The sequence below is a fragment of the Astyanax mexicanus genome, chromosome 15, assembly GCF_023375975.1.
Source record: "Astyanax mexicanus isolate ESR-SI-001 chromosome 15, AstMex3_surface, whole genome shotgun sequence".
Taxonomy (NCBI): Eukaryota; Metazoa; Chordata; class Actinopteri; order Characiformes; family Acestrorhamphidae; genus Astyanax; species Astyanax mexicanus.
Genome location: NC_064422.1, coordinates 5,027,622 through 5,053,429, shown reverse-complemented (window position 1 = coordinate 5,053,429; position 25,808 = coordinate 5,027,622). Strand labels below are relative to the sequence as shown.

Genomic DNA, 25,808 nt, shown 5'->3' with positions numbered 1-25,808 from the left:
TATAAAAATGACTTTTTTCTTGCCACTCTTCCATAAAGGCCAGGTTTGTGGAGTACATGAAACCAGGCACTGTAGATCAGGGATGTTTAATCTCTAGGGCTTCTTTCATATCTGAATGGGCTCCATTCTTTTTAACTCTGTGTGTGTGTGTGTGTGTGTGTGTGTGTGGGCTGATATTAGCTGACGGTGCAGTTAGAGTCCGTGTGAAGATTTCCCCAGGATGCCCCTCTCTTTCAGCTCCACTCATTCATTACTCATTACTGTACTGGGCTATGTGTGCAGTGGTGTGGTGTGGGGTGGTTGGGTGGGGTTGTGCTGCAAGCATTTAACATCTATTGGCATGAATAAATACAATAAAATACACACACACCCAAATTAAACATCAACATCATGTTTTATATCTACCAACTAACATCATTGACAACTGACAGCATAACTGACTGTGGAATAAAGCAGTATAGCAGAATAGAGCTGCACCTTCCAGCAAGACAATGACCCTAAACCTACAGTATCTTTGGTACTATATATCATCTAGTTAAAGGTAAAAAAAAAAAAAGACAACATACTCCTTGCTAAAGTGATCCTTTTGGCTTACAGTTCTGGAGCAAACTCAGATCAGTCTGAACAACTAATATTCTCAGTATGGGCTGCATGATACTGGAAAAAAAACTGACAGTGCAAAAGTTTTCTGGAATATATTTTGCTTTGCAATATTAAAAATGATTTTATTTTTGCTTGCAGTCAATAATTCAACATTACTGGTAAAAACTATATTTGAAATGGTCTTTCTTAATGGGATTTTGCTCAAATATATAATATAATATTTATGTTTCCAAACTATTCCTGAGATAGGATGGTTACAAATACTGTCAGAAGTTCTGTAATGTCCAATAGTGTTAAAAGTGAATGAAAAAATCTGGAATTGCTAGATTCATAGATGCTGAGGAATGTTATGCAAATATGCTAAAATTGGTGGTTCTTGCTCTTGGGCTCCTACTAGGGTTGTAAAGTGCTTTGAAGGTCCAAGAAGCTTTGAGCCATCCCCGAATCACATGCATTACACATGCATTTCTGGACAAGCTGAGAGACGTAGGTTACATTAGGTCAGGTGGTCAGTGGAACATCACAATGAATTTTAAGCTGCTATATCAAAATACTTTTTTTTCACCTTACAATAAGGGTCACACATAGACTGTGTATAGCTGGAAAGAGCATCGTCTCTTAAAAGTGAAGCCATAGAGGTCAGGCGCCCCCTGCCACCCATCCCCATAGGTTTCAATGGCAAAACAGACAACTTTCAATCATGTTTTTTCTAATATACTGTAATTCTACCTCCATTATTTAAATGCAGCAGCTAGTGTAACCTCTGCTTATATTATTACATTTGTATATCCCCACAGAATTCGTTTTTAAAGCGTTATTTAGCTCTATTCAAAAAAGGTGTGGTTATTGTAAAAGGGCTGGTTATGGGCGGGACCAATACCAGACCGTCAGCTCCGCTCCGCAGCCTGTGACCGTGAGGCAGCCCTCAGGGGCGGGGTTATTTAAATGAGTAGCTGTCTCTCCACAGTCTTTCTCCCTCCTCTGGTCTCTACTGTGCAGACTCGGGTTTCGGGATTGCCAACATGGCGGAAGATTTTGCATCCACACAGCATCCAACTTTTTTACAGTCTCTGGGGTCACAAATAACAGTGCTTGATCAGTAACAGTACAAAAACATTGTTAAATGGTTAAGTAGTGCCTCAACTAATTATTAACTGACTCAATTTTAATGCTTAATGTCGTAAATTATAATGAATTAAGACTTGTGTAATAATTAATAATATTTGAACCAGTGTCAATTAACAATTGGTTGAGACATTCTGTCATAAATACTGTTAATTAATGTTCCCTTATTATATAGTGTTACTAAAAATTGTAGACAAAGTTGCTTTCATTTTGAATGGTGTGAATAGTGCTAAACAAACTCATGGTTTACCCATAGCTCTCAGCCAGTGCTCAGGACATAATTGTAAAACCATCATGCTTTTCCATCAGATGTGACCAAAATAAAATTAAACACAAAAATCTTCTGCACCAAGATCAGTAATAAAGCATTACAGAATCTATACATGACCCAGTTGTCTGAGCATGTCTCTGATACTCTTATATGCACATCCTGTTGAACAGTGGCCAGAATTCTCACGCATCACTGACATTAGCTGACCCCACCACTGCTGCTTCCTGAAATCCTGCAGTGTCTGCGTTTGTGACCGTGATGACCTATATAAAAGCTTCTCTTACTCAGGCTAATTCTTCTGACAGCTTTATCAATCTGACCTTTCCTGCAGATTCATTAACATTTGCTTAAGCAATGAGTTTCCCAAACTAATTGCAACTAGTTTTATATGGAGCAAATAAATATTCCCAAGTTCATTACACTGTTCAATTCTAAACATGACTGGCCATATATTTGAGATAACATTTTGCACTTTATCCCTTGTGTGGTGTTCATATTTTTGTTATTTGTTTATTTTGTTACTGTATTTAAGCAATTCTACATTAAAATGCTTTACACATGCTCGCTTCACCTAAATTGCAAGCAATATAAACAGCTTACATGGTTAATATTTGCCCTTTACCTTTCTTATGTTACATTTCTTTCAAAAAGTGCTACTCTTTTTTATTAGTTTTTTAATAAAATGTAAAAGAAAATGAATTAAACTCAAGATGTGAGTAGAAAATTTGTTTAGTTTCAAATTTACAAATGAAGCAATAATTATTAGCCCTTGGCCAAACATACTGTATGTAATATAAATGTGTGTGTGTGTGTGTGTGGGGAAAAAATGAGAATTCTATTCAAAGAAAAATATAGTATACAACATGGCCTAATCCCTGTCTGCGAAACTACCACATATCTTACACCCTGCCTTGTTTAAATGGCATTTTTTTAGCATAAATTTCTGGTGTATCGCTATTTTGGTAACAGAAAACACAGGTGCACCACTGACTGAAAACAACCTATACAGACGTCAACAGCCAGATGTTCATTGCTATCTTAGCAGTGTATTGTCAACACAGGCACGTCATACATGCATACACTCTGCTTGTTATGCACAAATGTACATGCAGTAGTGCCCAAATCCATAGCAGCTCAGTTTCCTCTGCTGAGAAGTGTTAGACACGTCCAGGTAGCTGCACCATTAAAATAGCAATTCACCAACGTCAGAGCACCTGGCTCTTAAAGGAATGGTTTATTGCATGTTATTCCAAAAGTACAATTATGATTATTGCATTGAATTAGTACATGCCTTTTGTGCATTTCAAGATGTGCAAGTTATACTTTTCCCGTTGTTACGATAACAAAGACACTGAAATGGTCTACAGTAAATCAAGAAACACAGTGTGCACGGTTGATGGCTCGCCTAAAGATTTCTAAAGTAGGACCTTTAATGCTGGTAGTTAATGAAATGCACAAATCTTTCTAGATCCTGATCTCGTAATCAGTGGAAAATCCTTCTTGGTAGGGTATAGTTTCCAAACAAACTTAATTTTGAAATCGGAGTATGACTACAAAGTCTTTCAGCCTTCTGTAAACAGCTAGAAAGCCCTGAGGCTCCTCCTGCCAGATAGGATCCCCAGTTGATGCTGCAGGATTTGGGATGTTGACTAACTGATGTTACCCAGAATCCTCCACAAAGCTGGTCCTAAAACTAAATCAATCTCTCTCTTTCTTTCTCAGGAAATAAGTCCCAGGACAGTGGAATCGCAGAGATGGAGGAGCTTCCTGTTCCGCAGCACATCAAAATCAGCAACATCACCTGCGACTCCTTCAAAATCTGCTGGGATATGGACTCCAGGGTAAAGGAACGCATCACACACTACTTCATCGACCTCAACAAGAAAGAGAACAAGAACGCCAACAAGTTCAAACACAAGGTGTGTACAGATTAACCTCACTAACAAACACACAAATAACACACAACTGTTCCGAACAGTACTGAATCAATTTATTTTTTAAGGTTTCACCTGTTAAAATGTTATAGTGGGTGTAGATATACAGTACCAGTCAAATGTTTAGACACACCTTAAATAAAGTGTTTTTTTCTGCATTGTAAATTAATATTAAGAACCAAAAAGTGTAAAACAAACCAGAATATGTTTTAGATTTTAGATTTTTCAAAGTAGCACCTCTTGTTTAGATTAGACAGTTTTGCACATCTTGGCTGGATTTTCTCAGTCAGCTTTATGAGGTAGAGTCACCTGGAATTTAGGCTTTCAGTTAACAGCTGTGCTGAACTCATCAAGAGTTAATTACTTAAATTTCTTGCCTCTTAATGTGTTTGAGAGCATCAGTTGTAAAGTTTTTAAGAGGTAGAGTTACAGGTATACAGTGAATAGCTCTATTTAAGTAATGTTCTAATCCATTTTGTGGCAAAAAAAACTACTTAACTATATGAAGAAAAAAATACTTAAGGTCAGTTCAAGAATATTATGATGAAACTGGCTCTCATCAGGACTGCCACAAGAAAAGAACAGCAAGAATTACCTCTATTGCACAATTAAGTTCATCAGAGTTACCAGCCTTAAAATCAGCAAGTTAACAGCACTCAGATAAGAGCCACCTAAATGCTTCATAGTATTTTAATAGTAATTTATTCTGAATAACTTTAAAATTAAAAATTGAAACATTGAATAAGAAGGTAGTACTGTATATCATTGTGTGTGTTTTTTTGGTGTCTGACCAACAATACAAATGAGTTTACTGTAGTCTTATACTGAGTGTTGCTCTGTGAATCTGATCCCACAGGACGTCCCCACTAAACTGGTAGCGAAGGCGGTGCCTCTGCCCATGACAGTGAGGGGGCACTGGTTCCTGAGCCCCCGCACCGAGTACACTGTAGCAGTGCAGACTGCGTCCAAACAGGGCGACGGGGACTACGCCGTGTCTGACTGGAGCGAGATAGTAGAGTTCTGCACGGCCGGTAAGAGCGCTAACCTTTTAGAAACAGGTAGTTCTGAGTGCACAATCTGATTGGTGCTTCTCCTCATATGGTTTTGTTGCGAAATATGCTAACAGCACATTTTTTTATCTTAATTTCATTATTCCAACAAACTACTGACAAATTAAAAGCCCTACACTGCTGTTCAAAGAAAATTATGACTAATGCAATGTAAGATTTTATACATTAATAGACTAAATACTACATCAGATGCTCATTTCAGTCGTTTTAGTCCAAATTTTAAGTATATTAAAAGTGTATTGTAATTGTATGTTTTAAATGTATATTGACCAAGTTTCTGAATTTATTTGTTAGCCAATTTCAACATTTCTTAAATCTTATACATACCCAAAATGTCCATCTTTCCTACTGGCTCCTGGCAATATTTATATGCATAATAGGTGTGCTTACCATCAATGTGTAGTCTTACCCACTGGAGGAACTGTCTCTTGGGTATTCAGTTGTATTATGTTTGCTTGTTGACTGCCTGGCTGCAGTGTTGTAGGCCATAAGAGCAAGTACTGTATTTTTTACACTTTAAGGCGCACCGGTTTATAAGGCGCACTCTAAATTAACATCTATTTTCTGGTCTTTTTTCATACATAAGGCACACAGGATTATAAAGCGCATAAAGTGAAAATAGTAAGGCTCATGGGTGTCGCCATGTTTTCCTACTAATTCAGCAGGTCTTGCTTCTGGGTGGTGAGACCTGTAAAGCTAAATTAAGTTAAGTAAACAAAACTGTAATTCTTAAAAGTCAAATGAACACTGGATGTTAATCTATACAGATTCCTCTCTGAAAACCGTTTATTTGGGTGAGTAAAGTGCTTCTGTTTATTTACAGTAAGCTTACATTTGCAGATTTTTACTAAGGCTAGCCACAGTTAGCGGCTAATGCCATCCGACAGCACTACATTAAGGAACCTGCAGTGCTTTGGTAACCCAGGGCGATATTAGCTAGTGGCAGTGGCGTGCACAGACATTTTGGGGTGTTCAGGGTTTGGGGGCTTGGCGGTTGCGCAGGTTGTCTTTATTTGTAGACGGGGGGGGAGGGGGGGGGGGGGCTTATTCAGTTGTTGAGGGCACTTTCAGTTTCAAAAGGGCACTTTGGTTAATAAAGGGCAGAGTTTATGTCTATGTGTGCTAGTGTGGCTAGTGGTTTATCCCATGTAGCTTGTTTTAACACGGTAAACACGCAGGCTACAGGCTAATAATTCTCACCTCTGAACGGCAAAAGAGCTAGCGCTTAGCAGGCAATGCTAATACTGCTCCAGTCTCAGCTGGATAATTAAACTAAAAAAATTGTATAATACTGTACTTTAGCTGAGTGGCTTTACTACTCCGCTTACTACTTAAAACCTGGCTGGTAGAATTCATACATAAGGCACACCGACGATTTTTAGCAAAATTAAAGGATTTTAAGTGCGCCTTACAGTGTGAAAAAGATGGTTACTATTTTTGTACATATATTCAGGCATAATTTCTACCCAAATCAGCAAGCGCCATTCTAGAAAACAGTTCATAACAATAACATGCTGAAATTCAATATACAGTACAATTAATATTGTAAAAATAGTGAACACAGTTAAAATTCTGCTATAAAATACATCAAGCTCCTCACATGGTTTGATTAAAATAGTACTTTACTGTCTTTTCCTTGTACAATTATATCTACAGATTTGTTGCAGTGTTCCTCACAGAGCACAGCCTGTCGAGTTAAATCAGATCTTCTCATTTCCTAGTTACCATCCTGCTGATCTGAGCTAATCTGTTGCTATGGTTTCTTCAGACTCAGACTGATTGTGGTTCTTCTACTGGTTTTCTTTGTCTTTCTCATCCAGATTACTCCACAGTCCATCTCACGCAGCTGCTGGAGAAAGCAGAGGCGATCGCCGGCAGAATGCTCTACTTCTCTGTGTTTTACCGAAACCAGCACAAAGAATACTTCGACCATGCCAGGCATGTACTCGCACTGCTTTTACCACTCCTTAGGTAGTTTACTGTGATACACTGATTTTAGGGATGCTCCAATCAGGTCACTTTGTCTTCCAAGTGCAATTCGGAATTCGATCCCTTAATCCTGGTCAGCAATCAATACCAATCTGATCTGATCTTTGTGTTTGCTTTATTAATGCAGCCACAAAGTTCAGATGAGATGAGCTGCTGATTAATACTCACATAAAATCGCTTTTGTTTAAGTACCAGTTTATACACTGCAAAAAAGGTCAGCATCTGGATTTAGTAAATAGATAAGAAAATAGATAAGAGCCTCCCATTAGATAATTACTGAAGGGTGATTTTGTTTTAGCTGGCAACAAGTTATTTAACTCTAACTGATGCAGTGAGTAGCTTCTTACAGAATGAAAAAATTACCACATATCAAGCTAAAACTGCTGAAATCTGGTTTAAAACTGTCCACCACATTATTAAAAACTTTGAGGAAGAAATGTGGTCAGAAAAAAATCTTGAATAATGTTGTTCGCTGATCACTTTGGTGAAATCAACTCAGCAATGTGTTAAATAGTGAAATTAAGAGCATTTCCACAAACACAATGAGAAGGAAACTCGACTTTGGCATTGGGACTAAACAGCTGTGTAGCCTTAAGAAAAGCCCTTATCAGTAAGGCTAACAGGCAAAAACAGCTTTAATTTGCTATAGAGCATAAGGATTAGAGTAATGGGAGAAGGTTATGTGGTTTGATGAGTCCAGATTTACCGTGTTACATTGTGATGGAGCATCAGGGGAAGAAGGGAGGCAGTTGAAGTGATGCACCCATCATAGCTAGTGCCAACTGTACAAGCCTGTGGGGGCGGAGCTATGACCTGGTCTAGGTCCAGTAACAGTATGTGCTGAAAGAATAAGGTCAGCTGACTACCTGAATATACTGAATATAGACCAGGTTATTCCATCAATGGATTTTTTCTTCCCTGATGATACGGCCATATTCCAAGATAACAATGTCAGGATTCATGAAAGTGTGGTTCAGGGAGCATGAGATCATTATTTTCACACATGGATTGTTCACCACAGAGTCCAGACCTTAACCTCATTGAGAACCTTTGGGAGAAAGATTTCTGCGTTGATCCAAATCGCCCATCATCAAAATGAGATCTTGAGAAAAAAATTAATGCAACACTGGATTAAAATAAATGTTGGGACATTGAAGGAGCTTGTGGAAATTATGCAACGGTGAAAGTGTGCCATAATTAAAGCTAAAGTCGGCTCAATCAAATATTAGAGTGTGCAAACTTTTTTTTGGGCCAGACAGCATATAATCAGACATGCTCGACTGATGTATTTAGTTCAGTAGTGACTTCTATTAAAATAGCAATACTGTTTCATTGCGTGTTTAATATTTTATAATCCAGTTTGACTGATTTACCTGACAATTTAGTTATTGAATTAAATTAAATTACATTACATTAAATTTAATTTAACAGTAACATGTTAAATTATGTACATTAGCAATAGAGCACGCAGAAGTACATGACAAAAATATTTTTTGATAGGACCTAAAAGAGACCAAAAGGGGAATAGTGAGATAGAGGGAGAAAGAAGAAGTAAATGAGATTAGAAGTAGTTAGTTAGAGGTGTTAGGAGAGTAGGTGCTCTTTGAAGAGCTCTGTCTTCAGGAGTTTATTAAAGATAGCGAGAGATTCTCCTGATCTGGTAGTAGAAGGTAGTTAGTTAGAGGTGTTAGGAGAGTAAGTGCTCTTTGAAGAGCTCTGTCTTCAGGAGTTTATTAAAGATAGTGAGAGATTCTCCTGATCTGGTAGTAGAAGGTAGTTAATTAGAGGTGTTAGGAGAGTATGTGCTCTTTGAAGAGCTCTGTCTTCAGGAGTTTATTAAAGATAGTGAGAGATTCTCCTGATCTGGTAGTAGAAGGTAGTTAGTTAGAGGTGTTAGGAGAGTAAGTGCTCTTTGAAGAGCTCAGTCTTCAGGAGTTTATTAAAGATAGTGAGAGATTCTCCTGATCTGGTAGTAGAAGGTAGTTTGTTCTATGATTGGAGAACTCTGTATTAAAACAGTCTGGATTGCTTTGTGTGAATGTTTGGTAAATTGAGGCAACAGCTTTCAGGAGGAAACAATAGTCTTCAGGAGTGATCAGTGCAGGTAGGAAGGAGCTGTTCTGTCATCACCTTGTAGGCGATTGTAAAAGCTTTGAATTTAATATGAGCAGCAACTGGTAGCCAATGGAGCTCAATGAGCAGTGGAGTGACGTGTGCCCATTGGTTTTGGCTGGCTGAAGAAAAGTCACGCTGCTGCGTTCTGAGCCATCTGTAGTGGCTTTACTACACAGGATGGAAGACCCATTAGCATTGCATTGCAGTAGTCGAGGCATCAGATGACCAGGATTTGGGTGGGCTGATTAGCATTATGTGTGTGTGGATGTGTGTGTGGTGGTACACACTCTGCACCCTAATATCATATTTGTTGTTATTTGTTGACTACTGTTGTGTAATAACTGTTTAATATAGTATGCCTGTGGTATAATTGGGTTATTGTAGTATGCGTTTTTTAGCTATTAGCTAAATTAGAATTAGCGTCAACTTCTGATCGCACTGTTCAGTGATGGTTTAAAACAACAAATGGTTCTCCCACTAGTAAAATTGAAGATTTGGGTCAATCTCTCCTCAGTGCTGCTGGTAATGCTTTGGTTAATGGCACTGTTCTTTTATGTGCATCAGCTTGGGAATGCCCACTCTTGAAAACTGGCCTTAAGTAGAACATCATCCTTGGCTGATCAACTGCTGTACATTCGTGCTAAAGGAAAAACTGTATACAGTCATATGAAAAAGTTTGAGCACCCCATTTACCTTAATCATTTTTAGTTCAAAATAATGCCATTTCTGCAAAAGCACGCCACAAACAGAGTCGCCTGAGGTGTGCTTTTGCAGAAATGGCAATATTTAGAACTAAAAATGATGGCTTCTTTCGCATCACTCTCCCATGCAGCTTCTCCTTGTGCAAAGTGCGCTGTATCGTTGACCGATGCACAGTGACACCATCTGCAGCAAGATGATGCTGCAGCTCTTTGGAGGTGGTCTGTGGATTGTCCTTGACTGTTCTCACCATTCTTCTTCTCTGCCTTTCTGATATTTTTCTTGGCCTGACACTTCTGGGCTTAACAAGAACTGTCCCTGTGGTCTTCCATTTCCTTACTATGTTCCTCACAGTGGAAACTGACAGGTTAAATCTCTGAGACAACTTTTTGTATCCTTCCCCTGAACAACTATGTTGAACAATCTTTGTTTTTAGATCATTTGAGAGTTGTTTTGATGAGCCCATGATGTCACTCTTCAGAGGAGATTCAAATAGGAGAACAACTTGCAATTGGCCACCTTAAATACTTTTTCTCATGATTGGATACACCTGGCTATGAAGTTCAAAGCTCAATGAGGTTACCAAACCAATTTTGTGCTTCAGTAAGTCAGTAAAAAGTAGTTAGGAGTATTCAAATCAATAAAATGATAAGGGTGCCCATACTTTTGCACCGGTAAAATTTTGGTTTAATGCATATTGCACATTTTCTGTTAGTACAATAAACCTCATTTCAATCCTGAAATATTACTGTGTCCATCAGTTATTAGATATATCAAACTGAAATGGCTGTTGCAAACACCCAAATATTTACAACTAAAAATGATTAAGATTAATAGGGGTGCCCAAACTTTTTCATATGACTGTATATTTTATATAGGACCATCCTCTAAAAGTCTCACTTTATCATACTGATGATGCTGTACAATAGTTATTGAATTTATTAAATCTCTGAAGCAAAATCAGTAAAGCATCTATCTTATCCTCCGACTGAATAGCTTATAATATGATTCTGCAATAAAGCTCTGTCCCTTATATTGAATGAGAAGCTCGCTTTTGACAGGCGATGAAACTCGCACACAGCAGATGAAGGCAAACGAGTTCCCATTGGCTGCTGGTCCTTATTCTCGTACGCCTGCATGAATGCAGTCATCGGTAAAAAGATCTGTGGGGGCAGTTGCGTCTGCAGTCGAAGTTAATGGAGCTGACAAAAGACCTCTATTAAATCCGCCACAAAAGTATAATGGAGATGAAATGAAATGGGAGAAGCACCTTCGAATCCAATTAGCTCCATTTGCTGTCCATGAGAGAGAGCTCTACAGGCCTGCTGAGATCTCTGAGTGGCAGCTGGCAAGAGCAGAGTCTACTGAGAGATGTTTAAATAGGCTGTTTTCATTCTTTCCCTTCCCTCTCTCTTTCTCTCTCTCTCTTTCTATCTCTTCATGACAAGCCGAAGCTCCGCTCTCTGATCATCCCATGCTTCATCATGTTCCTGTTAGATACGTGCTATTTATAGCTTGGCTTTATTCACTTATCAGATGCTGTTTGACATCACGGTGGCTGAACACATCAATATTGCCGTCGTCGCCTCCACGCATTCAAATAATTAATTATCTTTGGGCAGCACCTAATTAGATGTTCCCGGTATGATTGAAAGGCTTCTGACTGTGTGGATCTGAGGAACTTCCTGAATATTGAAGACTGCAGCTGGTTTTTGACTCTGTGTTCTCTAGTTTCAGTGATACGTAACTCCAGTATTAAGTGATCTGGGTCCAGTGATTTAGCAAAAACTAAAAATATATGTAAACTTAAAATAAAAATAGTGCAAAACTGGCTCTAAGCAAATATTTCAGACATAAACTATGGATATTATAGTTTTTATTATAGTAAAACCTTCACTTTGATGTGTTTTAGCCTTCTGTGTTGTTTAAACAGGATCAAACACTCCCAGCTCTCATAAATATCCATTCTTTCAGTTGATCTGTCTGCTTTTGCTCCTTGTATCTTCTCTTTAATTTCCTCCAGTTACAGTTTGCAGTACTTCGTACTTAAACACACTAGGACACATCAAGGGCACTATCTTAATAAGGCATAAGGCGTGTTGCAATGCTTATTACTATTATATACCCCGCCAACAGTCTATTTTCATGCCTTAGCAACAGTGCTTGTGAATATTTCTAGGCGGATGGGGTACATTTCTGGAGTATTGCTATCTTAGCAACATAAAACACAGATGCACGACTGACTGATAAGAACCTAGGCAGATGTCAACAGTCAGTGTACACCCACATGTATACACCCCAGCTTATTATGCACACACGAATATGCAGCAGAAGAGCAGAAACACTGCGCCAATAAAATAGCAATGCACCAAAATCAGAGTGCACCTGGCCCATCATTGCCCATCATTCCCCAGCCTTGTTTTATAGTCAGTGTGCTTGCTGTTCAGAGTATAAGCTTCTCTTTTCAGCTGCCGGCTTTAGGCTCATTTGTTTGGTCCACAGCCATGCCTAAGCTCTGCTGCTCACTGGAGCTCAGCTCTAATTGGTCAGCCTGATTTTAGCGCATCCGACACAGCCAAAAATCTAGCAGGATCAAATAAAAAAATTACACAGTCGATGCGGTGTTTATAGGCCTTGACTCAGCATTCACTTTGCATTCAACTTTCAACAAGCAGCATTAGTTCATCGCTGTAGTAGTTATCTGACTAATAAATCAAGTTAAACTGTGCCTGAACAGCTGTTTAGCGAAAACCTAAGGAGTATATTTAATGAAAGGGTCAGATCATGGTCGCATTATACTCACCACAAATAGAATTACACTAGAGTTTGTTTAAAACTGGACCACCTCCTCTCACAGGTCTCTGTGCAGCTGTTTTAGTCCACACCTGAGTGTGGTTACTGTGTTGACCCCTGCTGAAACTAATCGCATCAAAGGTACAAGTAAACCAGAGTCTGTTTTAACCAAACCAAACAGTGCTGGAGTGAAAACGCTTTGTCGCCATCAGCAGCTGGAGCCCAAGAGAGCAAATTTGGCCATGCTCTCTCTGGAGGGGTAGATGGCACTTTCTCTTAATTCCACACTCCCAGTGTGGTGCTGGCAGGCACAGGCGTCTGTTGGCTGATTAATCAGTTGTATCCAAATGCGTTGGCTGTCTAATGATGCTGCATCTATGGCAGTTTGAAAAGAGGCGGTGGCTGAGAATGCATGTATTCTGCTAGCGTCAGGAGCATTGAAGGTAATGGGGGAGTCCTAGTAAGTGGGTGGGTAATTGGCTCAGATAAGATAGAGAGAAATGTGATTAGAACTGACATTTTTGCATCACACAGTGAGATGTGTGCTGTTTCAAACTAAATTAGGAACAGGATTTGATTGGATTCATTTGTACTTCTATCATATTCAAAGATGTAGTGTGAAACAACGGGACATTGAGGAAAATGCGTTGGAAAGGTTAATAATTGACTAACGCTCGATGTTGATGATTTAATATTCTAATTATTGGACATGTTCCCTTGCTCTTTCAGGGAGGCCCAAAACAACAAGATGCTGCCGTCAGTCAAGGACAACAGCGGGAGCCACGGCTCCCCCATCAGTGGGAAGCTGGAGGGCATTTTTTTCAGCTGCAACACCGAGTTCAACACAGGCAAGCCGCCGCAGGACTCTCCGTACGGCCGCTATCGCTTCCAGCTGCCCGCCGAGACGCTCTTCAACCCCGGCACCAACCTGTACTTCGCAGACTTCTACTGCATGTACACGGCCTACCACTACGTCATCCTGGTGCTCGCGCCACACGGCTCGCCAGGAGACGAGTTCTGCAAGCAGAGGCTCCCCCTGCTGGACATCGCTGACAACCGCTTCCTGACATGTGTGCAGGACGAGGACGGGCGCCTGACCTTCCGGCATGCACAGGACCTCATCCTGGAGGTCATCTACACAGACCCGGTGGACCTGAGCCTGGGCACAGTGGCTGAGATCAGTGGCCACCAGCTCATGAGCCTGTCCACAGTCAATGCCAAGAAGGACCCCAGCTGCAAAACCTGCAACATCAGTGTTGGCCGCTAGCCGACCTGCTTCACCTTTGTCCTCCAGCTCCCTCTGATGTGTGGTTTGACATATTGCACCCCCATTTCACTTTTTCGTTTTTTTTCCTGAGTTTTTTTTCTCTTAAGTTATCTGTAAACTCCTTCCTGTTGGGGCCTAAAAGCTCCTCCACAGCAGTAGTTTCTAATCCTGGTCCTGAAGTGTCCCTGTCAGGAATATTTTGTTCTAATCAGAGATGTTTTCCAATTAGATGTGGGGCACTTTCAAAGTCACAACTTTCCTAATCTGAAAAACAAAAAGAACACAACCCAAAAGAGATTTAATCACTGTTGTATGAATTATTGGGCTATAGCCACCCATTTCTGTGATTAGATTAGTAGATTAGCACACAACAGCTGTGTGCTACTACCCTAAGGGCCAGTTTCCTAAACAGGGACAAATTCTAGTCCTGATGATGATTTTTGCATTGAAGGGAGAATTAAAGCCAAATGCCATTTCACTCCTTGGCTCTACCACTTAGCCATACCCCTTCATTTAGCATGTGCTCTCCTAGGGCTACTGTGTCCTAATTCTTGTTTATCTAGTGGGTTAGGTGGAATATCAGTGATTAATCTTCAAACTCTTCAAATTTCTCAAGAATTCAGTCCAGCAGTGTTCAAAGTTCCAAATACCCACTGTGTATTAAATACTAAAGTAAATGTAAAGTAAAAGTAAATGCCTCTGGTATGAATGCCATAAAATTATAATAAATAGCATAGAAAACTATAGCAATTGTTTATTTTGTATTAAGCAAGTTGCAGCCTGGCAATTTGCTTAGAACACACAGCACATTTAGGCTTTCATCATTATAATTAGAAAAAGACACAGAAAATATTAAAAGTATAAGTCTTCCCTTTTCAGAAATTACAGATAAAGCCAGAGTGCAGTGAGTACTGTTTCCTACACCTTCAAAACACTCGGGGAGAAAGGGGAGAAAACTGATACATAAAGAGGTTTGGCTGACCCACATGGCAACGGCTATAGCTCAGCTTAACACTAAACAAATTCTCAGTTTCAGCAATTTTTTTTTTCAACTAAACTAGACACTAAAGTCTTCAGGACAGGGGTACTCCAGGACCTGGATTTTAAAACACTGCTCTAAAGCATGCATCTCACAGTTTTTAATTTCTTTTTGGGTTTATTGTATTGTATCCCCAAGTTTTCTGTTTGTTGGGGAGTGTCGATGATGGGATTGTCTTTACAGCGTGAACTTTCCTCCCTTAAACTTCCTATTCCAGAGCTATGATGTACATTTTTTTTTATTTTGCCAAAGGTGATGACGGCTAACGTAGCCCACAAGGTCAAGCCGCTGTAGTCGACCGATTGTAGCCAAGTTTAACGAGGCATTATAGACGTGTACTAATGAAACACACTCACAGGATCATTCTAAAGAGCATGCTTCCCGCAGCATGACGCTAATACTGATAAAAAGTTAAAAGACTCTAGCACTTCTGTAGTCCTCGTTGTCGCTGCAGTGTTTCATGTTATTTATTCAAACTGAAAACCACCACTTATGACTGTGTATAACACAAGAAATAAACATGCAGAGGAGTATAAATAGAAAAATATTTATTTTTTATTGGTGTATAGAAAATGGACGGAACCAGAAGTGCACAATACCGAGGGTTTTTTTGTGTGGCAAGTTCACAGTAGAGCAAAATAAATGAACAAGTAAATAAATAAATAAGCAGAAACTCACAAATCTGCTGCATAAACCAATGCAGAAAGGAACGTGCACTAAAAGCTAACATTCAAATAGAGTAGTTGATCATCGTGGCTGTGTACACTGAACCGAATCCGGTTAAATCTGGAACATAGCAGATATAACACAGAACAAACCACATCTGATTGCAGAACAGTTCAACAACTTTTTTTTTTTTTTTTCTTAAGAAGACTGGCATGCAGAGACACTCAACACGACTGTAACGGGTCATTGCAGTTGAAACAATAGGTGAAATAAGAGGAGGAGGAGGGAGCCGTGTTGATTCTTTTTATTTAGAGAGAACAGAGATACACTTACGGTTCGAGTCCACTAGCATTTTTTTATTTGACGCATTTTGCCGTGCCAGATTTCTCTACATTTGTTGTGTGGGCATGTCTGTGACACAACTAAACAGTGTTGTAGGCTATAAGAGCAAGTTGCAACTTTTGAATGAATTTTTAACCTCACACTGAGGCGGTGTATTGGGAGTCTACCTACAGTGTTTCACAAAAGTGAGTACATTCCTCAAATTTCCGCAGTTGCTGGTGGTTTAGACATTAATGGCTGTATATTGAGTTATTTTGAGGATAGAATAAATGTACACTGTTATATAAGCTGCACACTACTTTTACAGACTACTTTTCATTGTGTCAAAGTGTCATTTTGTCAGTGTTGTCCCATAAAAAGATATACTTCAATATCTGCAGAAATGTGAGGGGTGTACTCACTTTTGTGATACACTGTATTTCATATTTTGCCCTTTAAATCAGTAAATGACTGCTAGAAGAACCCCGAATGAATGGGGGTTAATGGAGCTAAATAGATATAAACTCAAAATAAAACTAGAAAGGTAAGGTTCTTTTACTTTAAGTCGTGTACATTATTAGGGCACATTGTTAAAACTGCAGAAAAGCTGTAAGACTAAAGTTATAGGAGCTTACATGCATTGCTGTCATAATGTTACTAGTTCTTAAAAAACTAGTAAAGTTGGAGTGTTGCGGTTTAAATTTGTCAATAACTGTTAAACTGATGCAAACTGATGAATGTAGTGTGTAGGAAAGCTGTTTTAATTCTGCTGTTGGAGTCCAAAAGTGTTTGACTAAATAATGGAACTCAAATATGTTTGAATAATACAGCTGCGTCCAAAAACATTTGGCTAAACGTTGAATTCCAAACAAAACCTTTTGGCTAAATCTTGTAATGCAATTGCTCAAATTCTCCTCATGAACGCATTCATTTTGGACTTTTGGACAAACCCAGAAGGGATTCTCTGATATACTGTATTTTTCAAACTACATAGATTGCTTTCATTTTCTAGAAATTGACAGTGCACCTTTTAACCCGGTGCGCCTTATGTATGTATTCTACCAGTCAGGTTGTGAAGAGCAGTAAAGCTACTCCGCTGAAGTACAGCATTATAAAGGAGTTTCAGTGAAGTTTCTTCAGCTCTGAGGCTGAGTGCAGCTGCATTAGCATTAGCCGCTAACGGGAGCTATAGCCCTTTCACTATTCAAAGGTGAGCATGTTGGACTGTAGTCTGCACATTTACCGTGCTAAAACAAGCTACATGGGATGAACTGCTAGCGGATGGCATTCTGGGTTGCCAGAACACTCAGGGTTCCTCAGGCTAGAGCTATTGGACAGCCTTTACTAGTGCTAACTGCAGCTGGCTAGCACTGCTAACCCTGGCCTTTTGTAGGAAAATAGACCAGAAAATAGACCTTGATTAATAGTGAAAATACGGAAACACCGTTGCATTTCTCTATTGAAATGAACAGGATGCGTCACGTTCTAAAGTGCTAGTGGACACGTACCGTTACTGTTACAGGAATTGGCAGCCATTTCTGCCACACTGAGCTGAGCACACGTATCTCCTGCTCTTAGATACTAGATAAGTACTGTTCCATCACTGTTTCAGGTGGGGCGGGTCGGGTAGCTTTCGGTGGGCTTTTCTATTTTTCTTTCTGTTCCTGTTTGTCGCAGTACTGGACTGTACGAAACAGGTCCATTGTGCTTCATAAAACACGCAGTTATACATTAAACTCTTTAAATATCTTCTGAAACAAAATAGTTTGTTAGAATTCTGCTTCTGTATATTAGCTTATATTTTCTATTCGCAGTTACGCTTCTCTTTCTGTGCCACTTTCATTCCTGTTTCTTCTGTCCATTTCATGGCAGCACATTACATAGATACATTCTGTACTGTTCCTGTTCTATCTATCAGTCTATCGATCGATCGATCGATCACCACTGTTTATCGATGTTTATTGTTATCAGTAACACTTTACACTAAGGGTACATTAATTATCAATTAAGTACTTATGCCAAAATGCCTTAACTTTAAAATTATTAATGACACTAGCTAAGACATTATTAACCATTACACATTATTATTCAATTCATTATTATTTACAACATTCACATAAGCACTGATTTAATAAAGTCTTAACTAGTATGAATTTATAATTACTGTAGTTGGGGCATTGCTTAACCATTTAATGATGTTTATCACTGCTGTAAGTACTGTTAATTGTGACCCTTATTGTAAAGTGTTGCAGGGAGCTGCAGGGAGTTTGTATATGATTGTAATTCTGTGTAATTAAGTGCTCTGGATTTTAATTCCTCATTAAGCGTGAGGAATCGGGCATAAGACTTAAAAAGTTAAAAAGTATTTAGCCCCTCTTCACAGACCCCCTGAGGATCAAGCGTCGACCGCCACGTCGCCGATCAGCTCAGAGCGACGCAAACTCAGATTAGAACAAGAAACCGAGAAAAAAATTGCATATTGGTTCAGGCTTTGGTAATCAAAAGAACAAAATCTCTTCAAAAAATGCGGTAAAGTGCCATAATTCATGAGCATAGCCTCGATAAACAACTATTTTTTTTTCTTTGTTCGTTTCGTTTTTCTTTTTCTTCACTCTGTCAGAATCCACTGAGGTTTGGAATGAAGTATCAGCACAATATAGAACAGACACCTGTATTTACATAGAATGTCATGCAGGCATTAAATTCATAATTTTATAAATTCATAAATTCTGACGAACCCCTATGTCTGGGACGTTTGGGCAGCTTCAGTCAATATTAAGAGAATCAACAGTAAAGTGCATTGTAGTGTTATTATGGCACGAGCATGTAAAATGTAAGAAAAAAACCATGGGGCGTCCCAAATGCATATCAATTACTAATACTAATGAGATTTTGATTGTGGAGTGTGTATTATTGATAATGTCCACAATGGATACAGCGTTTCAGTGTGTCTTTGCTATCATAACGATGGGAAAAGTATGCCTTGAGCTGCTCAAAACACGCAAAGGCATGTACTAATTCTCTAAATTAATCATGGGCTTGTTTTGGCTGTAATGTTCAATAAACCAATCTGATGAGCCAGGTGCCAAGTGCGCTCTGACTTTGGTAGATTGCTATTTTAATGCCGCAGCCTCCTGGACGCGTCCAACGCTTCTCAGAAGAGGAAACTGACCTGATCGTTGGATTTGTGCACTGCTGCGTGTCCATGTGTGCATAACAGGGGTGTATGCACATTGGGGATTTGCCTGTGTTCACAATTCGCTGACAAGATAGCAATGAACATCTGACTGTTGACCTCTGTCTAGGTTGTTTTCACTCAGTGTGGAGCACCTGTGCTTTCTGTTGCCAAGATAGCAATACGGCAAAAATTTACCTGAACACACCTCATTTCCATACCACCATGCCCAAAGGTGTAGATATATGCACAAGCACAGTCGCTATTTAAAGGATGCAGGAGCTTACCTGAAAATAGACTGTTGAGATAGCAATGAGCATCACAACATGCCTTGCACAGGGTGTAAAATAGGGCCCACAGTCTTTACTTTATAGTTTTAGTGTGTGGTATGCATTTGGGACGCAGCCAATATGTTTTGGTCCAAACATCTGGGTCTGTACTGAAAGGCAAACAGGGATATATATATATATATATATATATATGATATATATATGTGCACATTTCACATAGTCTTTGTGGTTTCCTGTTTGCTAAGCAGAACCTCCAGCAGTCGCAGTTTGGCTTTCAGGCTTTTGTACTCTTGGTATTCCTCCGCCATCGGAATCCGGTCATCCTTTTGTGCAGTCCTTGTGTGAATTAATGGAAAAAGAAAGACAAGAAACAAACAAAAAAAAAACAGAGAAAGAGGAAGATTATTAGAGACCATGTGAGCCCAGCTACACAGTGAGATTAACCCTTGTGTTGCCTTATTAAACTAGTTTTGTACATCAGTGGATTTCAGCTAAACAGATGAGAAATGTATTTTATTTTCTGTGATGCATTTAAGAATACTGTGTACAGAATTACTGTATTTTTGTGATTTGAGGGTTTTCTCTCTCTCTCTCTCTCTCTCTTTCTCTCTCCCTCTATCCGTTATTTTGTGTATTGCCGATTAGGTGTGCATTAAGCTAACTGTACTCAATCTCCTTGTGGACGTTCGTCTCTTTTCATTTCACTTCTTCATCATGTTTTAAAAGCCAAGCGTAACATGAGTGTTCATTAAAACATGTCTAACTCCACTGCAGCGTGTGACTCGAGTCTTACCTGCCCATCTGTCTGAAGAACTGCTCCTCGAACTCTCTGATAGCTTTCCGTCTCCTCTTCTTCTCCGCCCGCGTCTCTCGCAGACACTCCAGCAGCTCAGACCTGCAGCACAATTAGCTCCATTCAAATCACACTGTGGACTAAACCCCTTATCTCCCATTAGTGCTGCACAGATTATAATCAGCACTTGACCTCGGGGCCTGAAATGACCCTGGGTTTGAACAGTAAGTGGACGGACTCCCAGTCCCAGTTTATATATCTGTATTTGGGCCGAAATGTGTTTTTGTACAAGGGCAGCTGCATTAATGTAAGGTAAAAGTTTCTTTTAGAGTGATTTTAGCACTGAACCAATGCACCATGTCAGTAACTTTTACAGACACACTTCAATACAATGCAAAAAATCCACTGGCCAAATCTAGACAAAATATCTAAACCCTGAGATGTATATGATTATATTCAGACATGTTGTTCTTAGTAAGATTTCTAAAAATCCTTGAAATAAGACCTGACCTTACAGTACCAGTCAACTGGTCAAATATGAAGACAAACACATGGAATTATTAACTAAACTAAAAAGTGTTCAACTAACCAGAATATGTTTTATATTTTAGATTCTCTTACTTAGATGACAGTTTTGCACACCTTGGCACAGATTTATTAGGTATGTTCTAATCCATATTATGGGAAGAACTACTCAACTAAGTAAAGAAAAAAAATACTTTAAGAAATGAAGGTCAGTAAATACAAATATTTTTGAAAGTATCCTCAAGTGCAGTCACAAAGACTACATAACTGCATTATGATTAAACTGACTCTCATCAGGAAAGGAAGAGCAAGAGTTATCTCTGTTGTACAGGATACAGGATCTGTTGTAAATGTATCAGAGTTACCAGCCTTAGAAACTGCAAGTTATCAGCTCCCCAGATAAAAGAGCATCTAAATGATTCACAGAGTATTTTGGTTTGTTCAACACTTTTAAGTTACTACATGATTCCTTATGTGTTCCTTCATAGTCTGAATGACTTCAGTATTTTCTAACTGGTACTGTATATGCTTATATTATGATTTTTCTGAAGTTCCTGATTTTATATCTTAAATGTGGACACAAGAATCAGAATAACTTGACACATTGAGCTTAAATTGCTTAAACTGAGGTAAACATTGTAAGTGAGCGTGACTAAGATCATTATTGCTAAAAAAGCAACAACATTTTTAGACAAACAATGATAAGACAAAAAAAAATCTTTATTGCTGTGAAATGTTATCAATTTACTTGCTAAGATCTTGTTTTATTGCAGTTTAAATTGTCTGGTGCTTTTTATTGTCTGTAAAAAAAAAGCTGTAAATAGGACCACAGGTTAAATTAATTATATAAAGAGATGTTTGTCAGTGTTTTGGCCTGTCATCCACATGGAATATATTTGGTTAGTAGTTATTATTTTTGGTTAATATTTAAGTTTTGATAACTGTGTCGTACACAAAATACCCAGTCTACTCTACATCAAAGTTAAGTTTAATCAACACTATAAAAACAAAAATGAAGAAGAATCCTCTTTAATATAGTTATATATATATATATATATATATATATATATATATATATATATATATATATATATATATATATGATTTATATTTGATATATTTCTCATTTGATTTGTTGTTATAATTTAATATGAATATTTAATTTAATTCTCCCTTGTTTTAAGTAATTTTATCTACTGAAAGTTTTTTATTTCATTGGCACATGATTCTGCTTGTTTAAGCTTTATTTCTTGACAAAAACTAAAGTATTATTACCTGAATTAAGCAAAATTACTAAAATGCACATTTAATGCATTTAATCACTCAAAACAAATATAAGGAAGTTGCATATATGTTATTAATTATTACAATATTACTTTAATAATCTCAAATTTATACATATTAGATATTTAGACTAAATTTAATTTTTTTGGCAGTACTATAGTTTCTTTGGGCAAAAATGCTAACAGCTAATGAACCAAAGCTAAATGCTCATATTTAGCAGAGATACTTTAACAACATCATTACATATCATCATGAAAAGTTATATTAGTTATATTAGTTCATGATTTAAAGTTATATTAGTTATTATGATATTTGACAAGCTGTGTGGGCATAAAACAGCCAGTTTAATATGATGTTTAATAAATGTTTCTACGTTACTGATCTGCTGATCACACTTTACTGGGCTTACTTGGAGGCTGCGTGGAGGTTGGACATGGTGAGACCTGGATGTCGCACTGCTTTCACTTCGTCCAGCGGGGAGACGAAGGCCGGGTCGCTGTCCTCTTCATCATCCTCCTCCTCGTCCATCGACTCTGGCGTGGGCTGGCGTGGAGGTGGTGGTGTGTTCTGCACGTAGTCTTCATCAGACCCTTCCTCTTCCTCCTGAACCAAAAGACAAACCAAATTAAAAAATAAGGACTCTTCGTTAGCAGGCTAAGATTCTAATTCTGAATATTTCCAAATATTACTCAACTGTTTTGAGTTAGGTGAACATTAGGTGAACATTTGTGGCCACATATACAGATCTGGAAAATAATAAGAAGTGCTCTAATGCTCTAAATGACAATATTTAGTTTGGAATTTGGGAGAAATGCTGTCCGTAGTTTATAGAATAAAACAACACTGTTCATTTTACTCAAACGTATACCTATAAATAGCAAAATCAGAGAAACTGATTCAGAAGAAGCTGTATGTTCAAACAGAGATCTTTTAAATGACTCAACTTATAATTGAGTTTAGTTTGTTGTCCCTGAGCATGGTTCTTTTCTATTGGCTTTTGTAACAATATATTTGCATACTTCAGTGTGTAGTCATTCCCCCTGGGCTTAGGTTAAATTCACAAGCACATATTATGATTGATTGCCTGGCCTCTATATTGTAGACTGTAAGAGGAAGCATAATTTTCTGAGCAGCTAACACTGTATTGGCTTTGTGCTTTAATTTAATCCAAAAGAGAATTAAATGCAAATCTATTTAGGTATAACAACCAAACGTCTAATGAACTAAGTATTTAAATATTTATGGAAGCCAATTATTATTATTTAAATACATTAAATTACCTGGGCTTAAAGTGTATACCATCTAAACGTAATTGCTTTTGCTCATGTTTACAGATAAATAACTGAACTTACTATGGTGGTAATTGTAGGAATGGCACACAGTAGATGCTTGACCATCTGGTATCTGTCATACAGCGGCTTCACCAGGTTCCTCTCCTGCTTGGTGCCCTGCAACAGCACAGTCGTATGACAAGACATCAGCACATCACATCACATCACATGACGCCTGAACCAAGTCATCTTTTCACAGTCTTGAACAAACAGAGATGAGGAGATTAATCATTTCAGAGTATCAATATTTTTGATCCAGTCACTCCATTCAGTGGGCCCACAGACATGACAATAAATGAATAAACAAATAAATACTGGTGCTGTAAATGTTAATGTGTTGTGATTAATCTGGAAACTTCACATTGATAATTGTGTTCATTTTCTCCCCAATGTCTTGCATTAATTCACTCTTTTTAACAGAGCCTGGAATTATTTAATGGTAATTATTGGTCACCCATGAGAAAAGAGTGACATTTAATATTAATTAGTAGTAATGATTATTTAATCATGCCCTGCGATGGATTGGCGGCCTGTCCAGGGTGTATCCTGCCTTCTGGGATAGGCTCCAGCCCACCCACCACCCCACCCACCCCACCCCATATATATATATATATATACATACATGATTTTTGTTTCTTAAAAAACACATCACATAATTACCAGCACAAAGTCAAGGGGTAATGTAGTAATGGCCGGGTTAGGGTTTTTACATTATGTATCTATTTAACCTTTTAGAAATTGAAGGTAAATGCAAAACTTCATCATTCTTTATTTAACCAGGCAAGTCATTAAGAACAGTTTCTTATTTACAATGGCAGCCTGACAAGAGGCAAAAAAGTCTCTTGAACATAAACTCACATACACAAAATATATTAAAAAACATCAAGCAATATGACAACAACATTTCTCATTCAACAATTCTGCAATAGTTTTCTTAAAATCTGACATTGAGATAAAAAGATCTAATTTTAATGTTTTCTGTAGCAAGTTCCAATCATTGGCAGCAGCAGCTTGGAATGCCGACAAACCAAGTGAAGTTTTCATCTTGGGGACTTGTAGCATGATAAGATGGGCAGAACGGGTGTTGTAAGAAGAAGAGGAATATTGTAACAAACTACTGAGGTACTGAGGAACTTAAACTTAAACATTTTTTCATTCAGTATTGCCATAGCATTTTTATGATATGGACATATTGGCCAAGAAAGATGTCCTTTAAAGCATCAGTTAGTAAAGATTTAAAAGAACTCTGAAAAGAATGTGTAATTGCAATGAGCACACAGAAAAGTACTTCTGGGCAGCATGGTGGCGTATTGGTTAGTACAATATGGATTGGCACTCTGTCCTGGGTAAAATGCTGTAGTGCCTGATGCAGTTCTCCAGGTGGACGATTGTTTCTGGTTGAAAGTACGCTATTGGCTGCTGCTTCTCACCATTGTGTGGATTGGAGTGCTGAGTGTAAATAGTAAAAACTTGTAAAGCGTCCTTGGGTTTCTAAAAAAGCACTATATAAGTGTAAAAACATTCATTCATACTTTTAAAAAACATGGTCTAATTTCAGAGAGGATTAATCTGATAATTTTAGCAAGTTTTGCTGCTGGCTCTCTTCAGTTTTAATTCTGTTTCTAAGCAGATGAAGACAGGCTTTGTCTAAAACATAAAATTTCTGCATATTAAGACAGGATTCTGTGGCAGGAAGACACTTAGTCATGTTTAAATCAGAGTTTAATAATATAGGCTTCTATTTTAATAGGTTAAAATGTTCATCAGACAACACAGTTATTAAACACTCCTATCTAGCAGTGAGCTGTCTGTTCTGTGGCAATGTCAGGACATAATGTAGCCTTTTGATTTCAGACCTTTATTATTTTATTATTCCAACAATAAAGCAGTATCAGTGCAATCAGCAGTGCCAAGGCTGCTCAGGTAACCAGCAAATGCTGTCATGTAAAATGGAGACAAACTCCCTGGAAAAACTATCCAAACTTACCAGACCACACTTTTAAACTTCTAATAAATATGTTTGGCTATGCAGGGATGGAAACAGAAGAACACTGTTTCTATTTTTCTTAGAAAATGTTGTCTCCTCCCTATTAAGGATGCTACTGCTTTTAGTTTGAAAGACAAATGACCCACTTTTAGAGATCTACAGCACCAGTCAATTGTGCATCACTGTTATGACCTGGTCTAGGTTAGACCATAACATAATTAAAAAACATCCGTGCCCTCCAGCAATGATATTTTGTTCTTTATTCTGTTGTTGATTGTTGAAGTATAAGCTGAATTTGCAGTGCGTTTATTTGTTTGTGTAACGAGTGTGGGTGTATGCGTGCTGAGGGCATACAGTGCTAAGATACGATTGACAATTGACTGTTGTCAGGGTTTAAATCAGTCAGTGGAGCACCTGTATTTCCTGCCACCAAGATAGAAAAACTGAGATATTTACAGAACCTGAACACACCTCACTTTCAGACCACCATGCCCATCTCTGTAGATTTATTTCTTAACTCTGTCGCTATTT

General features: G+C 38.3%; 2 protein-coding genes across 3 annotated transcripts in view; one reads left to right on the top strand and one right to left on the bottom strand.

Annotated features, from left to right (window-relative positions):
* phyhiplb (phytanoyl-CoA 2-hydroxylase interacting protein-like b) overlaps window positions 1-14,543 on the top strand; it is a 55,221-nt gene extending 40,678 nt beyond the window's left edge. For both annotated transcript variants that reach the window (XM_007235380.4, XM_007235381.4), the window contains exons 2-5: window positions 3,722-3,918; window positions 4,790-4,964; window positions 6,824-6,941; window positions 13,329-14,543. In XM_007235380.4, the coding sequence (XP_007235442.1) occupies window positions 3,722-3,918; window positions 4,790-4,964; window positions 6,824-6,941; window positions 13,329-13,866 (1,028 nt within the window). In that variant the 3' untranslated portion in view covers window positions 13,867-14,543. The remainder of the gene's footprint in view (window positions 1-3,721; window positions 3,919-4,789; window positions 4,965-6,823; window positions 6,942-13,328) is intronic.
* Window positions 14,544-15,436: 893 nt separating this feature from the next.
* fam13c (family with sequence similarity 13 member C) overlaps window positions 15,437-25,808 on the bottom strand; it is a 31,947-nt gene continuing 21,575 nt past the window's right edge. The window contains exons 7-10 of the mRNA XM_007235382.4: window positions 23,312-23,407; window positions 22,369-22,562; window positions 20,151-20,252; window positions 15,437-19,693 (exon numbers count right to left, since the gene is read on the bottom strand). Of these exons, the coding sequence (XP_007235444.2) occupies window positions 19,570-19,693; window positions 20,151-20,252; window positions 22,369-22,562; window positions 23,312-23,407 (516 nt within the window). The 3' untranslated portion in view covers window positions 15,437-19,569. The remainder of the gene's footprint in view (window positions 19,694-20,150; window positions 20,253-22,368; window positions 22,563-23,311; window positions 23,408-25,808) is intronic.